At 46.6% G+C, this 5,000-nt stretch overlaps 2 protein-coding genes across 6 annotated transcripts in view; both read left to right on the forward strand.

Annotated features, from left to right (window-relative positions):
* LOC125047764 overlaps positions 1-4,379 on the forward strand; it is a 204,950-nt gene extending 200,571 nt beyond the window's left edge. Inside the window, exon 3 of the mRNA XM_047646199.1 lies at positions 3,892-4,379. Within this exon, the coding sequence (XP_047502155.1) occupies positions 3,892-3,987 (96 nt within the window). The 3' untranslated portion in view covers positions 3,988-4,379. The remainder of the gene's footprint in view (positions 1-3,891) is intronic.
* Positions 1-5,000, forward strand: part of LOC125047763 (ras-associated and pleckstrin homology domains-containing protein 1-like) — a 159,137-nt gene that overhangs the window by 81,467 nt on the left and 72,670 nt on the right. The window lies entirely within an intron of this gene.

The raw sequence follows: 5,000 nt of genomic DNA on the forward strand, positions 1-5,000 counted from the left end.
GCCCCGGTGAGTCATCGTCGTCCAGCGGGGGCCCGGTCGTCGCCATTTCCAAAGGGATGTCGCTTTATCGCGCGGTTTCCTATCTCCCTCAGTCATTATTTTGGTCTAATTTCCTCGGGTCGATATCCACTTTTTTACTCCTTTTCCGTTTGTATTTTTCCCTCTGGTTTGATCGTCTCTTTTTCGTTTCTTGCTGATAGATTAGGCTTCATTCGCTGCTTGGAAGGTCGGGGCCGCAGGTCGACTTAGAGTAGTTGGTTTCCCCTCACTCTCCCCTCTCTCCCTTACGTTCTCCCCTCTCTCCCTTATGTTCTCCCTCCCTCTCTCCCTATTCATCACACTGTCCCTCCCTCCCTCTCTCAACTCTCCCTCCTTGCCCCCCTCCCAATCCCTCCCTCCCTGCCTCCCAATCCCTCCCTCCCTCCCTCCTCCCTCCCTCCCTCCCTCCCTCCCTCCCTCCCTCCCTCCCTCCCTCCCTCCCAATCCCTCCCTCTTTGGTCCCGATTCCCTCCTCCATCCGCCCGTGTTCTCGGCCATGTTCCATTACGGGCGGAGTTGTCGCGCCTCGTGGTTTCTCTCACCTGGTCTCTCTCTGCGTATTGCTTGTTCGCTTGTTCTCCCTTCTTCTTTCCTTGGTCGTTATTTTGGGTTCACTTTTTGTTGTTTGGGTCTTATTCTGGTCCGTCTTTGTACACTTTATTTTTGGTTGTCGTTTAACTTTTTGCTCTTTCTTCATTATCTGGTCTGACTTTTTGTTTCATTTTTTTCTTGTTCTTTCTGTGGTTATCTTTGTTTTCTCACCTGCTTCATCTCGGCTTATTTGCAGTTCGCCTTATTCTTTTCTCCTCGTTTTCTTCAATTTTATTTTTTGGTGGTTGTTTTTTTCCTCATCACATACTCTTTATTTGTTAATTGTCATCTCTTGTAGCATGTTGTTGCACTTGTTCCTCTTGCTGTTGTTCGTGCTGTTCCTCTTACGTTCTTTGCTACGTTCTTTCACATGTTGTAGGTAGTATTGTTTGTATTTTCTCCTCCCTCCTCGCCTTCATTTTCATCTTTCACCTTTTCGTCGCCTCCTCCTTCACAGTCCGCCTCCTTTTTCTTGTTTCATTTATACCAGTAATTCTGTCACGAGTAAAACAAAGCGTAAGAAAATTGCCTTTTTTCTCGTCCCAAGCCGGCCAATGTACCTGCAATATTTACGCGTTGCCAGAGGAGCATAATTTTACTAGGAAATTGATGGGACATTATAAAGTGATGGACGACGTTGCTGGATGCGTGAATTCTTGCTTTTTGTGGAGGAAAAAATAAATAAGCAAAGAGTTTTTTTTCTTTCGGTAAGATACTTAGATCTCATCGTTCTTTCATAATAGATGTAGTTATTAAGACCTCAGTCCGCGTGGGCTACTTGCAGCTGCGTCTGTTCAGCTTTTGCATAATATCATTGAATTAACGTCTATTTATGTTATATATATGTCTCCGTTGTTGGTGTCGGTAGTTATTCTGACTTTAATGCCCCGAATGTCATATTTTATTTTTTCTTGTCTACTTTTCTATCACTTCTTGCTACACTTGGCCTCCTCTCTCTCTCTCTCTCTCTCTCTCTCTCTCTCTCTCTCTCTCTCTCTCTCTCTCTCTCTCTCTCTCTCTCTCTGTGTGTGTGTGTGTGTGTGTGTGTGTGTGTGTGTGTGTGTGTGTGCCTATTTATTTATCTACCTGTCTTATCTTTCTGTCTGCTTTATTATGCCCGTTCTTCCACATCCACATAGAAGCTTCTGTATTTTCGCATGTGCCTCCTACCTCCTGGGTCCCTCCCCTCCCCTCTCCGTCCCTTTTAGGCTTTTGTGTTCTCTTTACGTCCCCTCTTGTCCCCTTCTCTCTCCTCTACCCTCCCTTTCCCCATACCCCTTCTTACCCCCCCACCCTTCTCCACTCTGTCTCTCTCCTTCCCCCTTACCCCCCATATCCTACTCTGCCCTCTCCCCCCTGCCCCTCGGGTCCGGCTGGCCGTTGATGAGTCATTAATGAGGCCAGCGCTTCGGGTGCCTCGCTTGATGCCTGCGGGCCGCCCCGCCCTGTTGTCGTCTTCGCTTCATACTTCCTGCAACTTATCTTTCCTCGTGTTTTGTGGTTGTTGGGATGTGTCTTGTGTTTTACTGATTCCACGTCTTTCTCTCTCTCTCTCTCTCTCTCTCTCTCTCTCTCTCTCTCTCTCTCTCTCTCTCTCTCTCTCTCTCTCTCTCTCCTCTCCCTCTCCCTCTCCCTCTCCCTCTCCCTCTCCATCTCCCTCACTCCCTCCCTCTCTCTCTCTCTCTCTCTCTCTCTCTCTCTCTCTCTCTCTCTCTCTCTCTCTCTCCCTCTCCCTCTCCCTCCTCCTCCCCCCCTCCCATCCCCCTCCCCTTCCCTCCTTCCCTCCCTCCCTCCCTCCCTCCCTCGAATTGGGTTACGATCCTTTGTCACACACATAATTGTTATTTATATTTAATATGTCTGCTCCTTGTTTAGTTATTAGTTTTGATCATTGATTATAATATTTGCGGTTGTGACATTGGAAGTTGTGGTCGTGTGACATTTTGTCTTATCTTCCCTACGAATAAATGAACTTTTAAAAGATATCTTGAAAGGAAATGCTTTTGCATAAGTTCGTTCAGTTGGGCGATTACCACGAGGAATATATTTAGAGTTTGTTTATTTGGACGGTTAAGGATCCCGCATTGCCTCTGATGGGAAGGACTCTGAACGGCAATGGTCGCTTTGGCTTCGCGGTCTGCAATAGGGAAGAGCCAGTTGCATGAACTCTCTCTGCTCTGGTTAATGGACGTGGGAAATGGGGAATACGGACGCAAAATGAACGATTCGCTAGATGACTTCAAGGGAATTTACTAGAAGGAAGGATTGGAAGGGGAATTGAAGGAGAAGCGAGAAGGAAAGAAAGGTAGAGAGGGACGAACACAAAGGAGAGACTTTATGGGGAAGGGATAGTAAGGGAAACAATGACTCATAAGCCCAGTGTCCGCCCTCATCTTCCTCATCGAATTCTCTCACACGTCTTCGCCCCCCCTTACTTCTTCCCCCTTGATCAATGCTTTCTTATCTACGAGAGAAATGCCAATATCGTCCTTATTCCACTTGGGCACAAGAACGCCATTCCCGGGGCGTTTCTCATCACATCCCTCGTCCTCTATCACCTGAGATACATAATTGGCCATTCTGACGGGAGACCTAATGATGGGCATACAGCGTGCAGGCCAGTTTTCTTCCTCTCGCTTTCTTCTTTTCGTCTCCCTCTCTTCTCCTCGTCGTCTTCCTTTTGCCTTTTTTCATTCTCCTTTTTGTCTCCTTCTTATTCCCTCGTCTTCTCGAAGGGCCAGATGTGTAAGGGAGCCTCTGGCCTCTCAATACTCGAGGGACCTCTGAACAAATCGTTTGCTGGAAGGAGCTTGGAGTACACTAGACCGCGTATTGGAGGAAATGAGAAAGGACAATGGTGTATGGAGGGAAATCATGTGGGGTAGTCCTTGGACTGCGAGTAAGACAGCGGGTTGGTATGAGTAAGAACTGATTGCGATTATGACGGTTAACGTTTCGGTAAATTCGGTATATTCATGCCAAAATGCACCCTTATAGTGTGCTGTAAAAGTAAGGCAAATTTGAGTTAAATAATGGGAGGGGAAGAGCCTGACCTTCCATATGTTGCACCTTAATTTTGCAGCGCATTTTATTGATCGATGGATCGACGGAGGGCAGCTGATCTCGGTTTCTTTATTTCCTTTGAGTGTCGAGCTAATTCTGTTTGTGCGAGTTAGTGTGACTTTTATTACTGCTGATTTCTACATAACTATTTATATCTTGTATTTGATTACCTAACATATTTCATTTTCTTTATTCCAGGTAAGTGTTGTAAACGAGACAGGCAGACTTCTCGAGAACGTGAAGATAAGTACAGGCGTGTTCTTACAGTTCCAGGCAGGAATGTATCAGACTTGAATGTGTTTGATTAAGGTGCTGTTGCGTGACGACCCTAATGACGGAGGGCGTTCCAAGTACGGGCGTGGGGATGTGGCGATCGCCGTGGTGGGTTTCGGGTGCGGTGTGGTGTCGACTGCAGTGTGTCATGTGGCTTGAAGCACGAGGTGTGCTGCATCGGCCGCCAGGTGTGTATATTGAATGCCCTGTGTCAGAAAGTGCATGGCGCTACTCTTTGCCAAGTGGACCTTGCATGGCGGGCAGGATAACTGCATCAACGAGGCACATGAAACAGCTGCTGATCAATACGGGAGGAGGAAGGAGAGAGGAACAGAGAGAGAGAATTGGAGAAAGGAAGAGAGAGAGAATTAGAGAAAGGAAGAGAGAGAGAGTTAGAGGGAGACAGAGAGAGACAAGGAAGGAGAGAGAAAATTAGAGAAAGGAAGAGAGAGAGAGAATTAGAGAAAGGAAGAGAGAGAGAGAATTAGAGAAAGGAATTGAGAGAGTTAGAGGGAGACAGAGAGAGACAAGGAAGGAGAGAGAGAATTAGAGAAAGAGAGAGAATTAGAGAAAAGGGAGAGAAAGAGAGAGAGAGAATTAGAGAGAGAGAGAATTAGAGAGAGAGAGAATTAGAGAGAGAGAAAATTAGAGAGAGAGAGAATTAGTGAGATAGAGAGAGAATTAGTGAGAGAGAGAGAGATAATTAGAGAGAGAGAGAGAGAGAGAGAGAGAGAGAGAGAGAGAGAGAGAGAGAGAGAGAGAGAGAGAGAGAGAGAGAGAGAGAGAGAGAGAGAGAGAGAGAGAGAGAGAGAGAGAGAGAGAGAGAGAGAGAGAGAGAGAGAGAGAGAGAGAGAGAGAGAGAGAGAACTAGAGAGAGAGAGAGAGAGAACTAGAGAGAGAGAGAGAGAGAACTAGAGAGAGAGAGAGAGAGAGAATTAGAGAGAGAGAGCGCGCGCGAGAGAGAGAGAATTAGAGAGAGAGAGAAAGAATGAGAGAGAGAGAGAAAGAGATAATTAGAGAGAGAGAGAGAGAGA

This window comes from Penaeus chinensis, chromosome 42 (assembly GCF_019202785.1).
Source record: "Penaeus chinensis breed Huanghai No. 1 chromosome 42, ASM1920278v2, whole genome shotgun sequence".
Classification (NCBI taxonomy): Eukaryota; Metazoa; Arthropoda; class Malacostraca; order Decapoda; family Penaeidae; genus Penaeus; species Penaeus chinensis.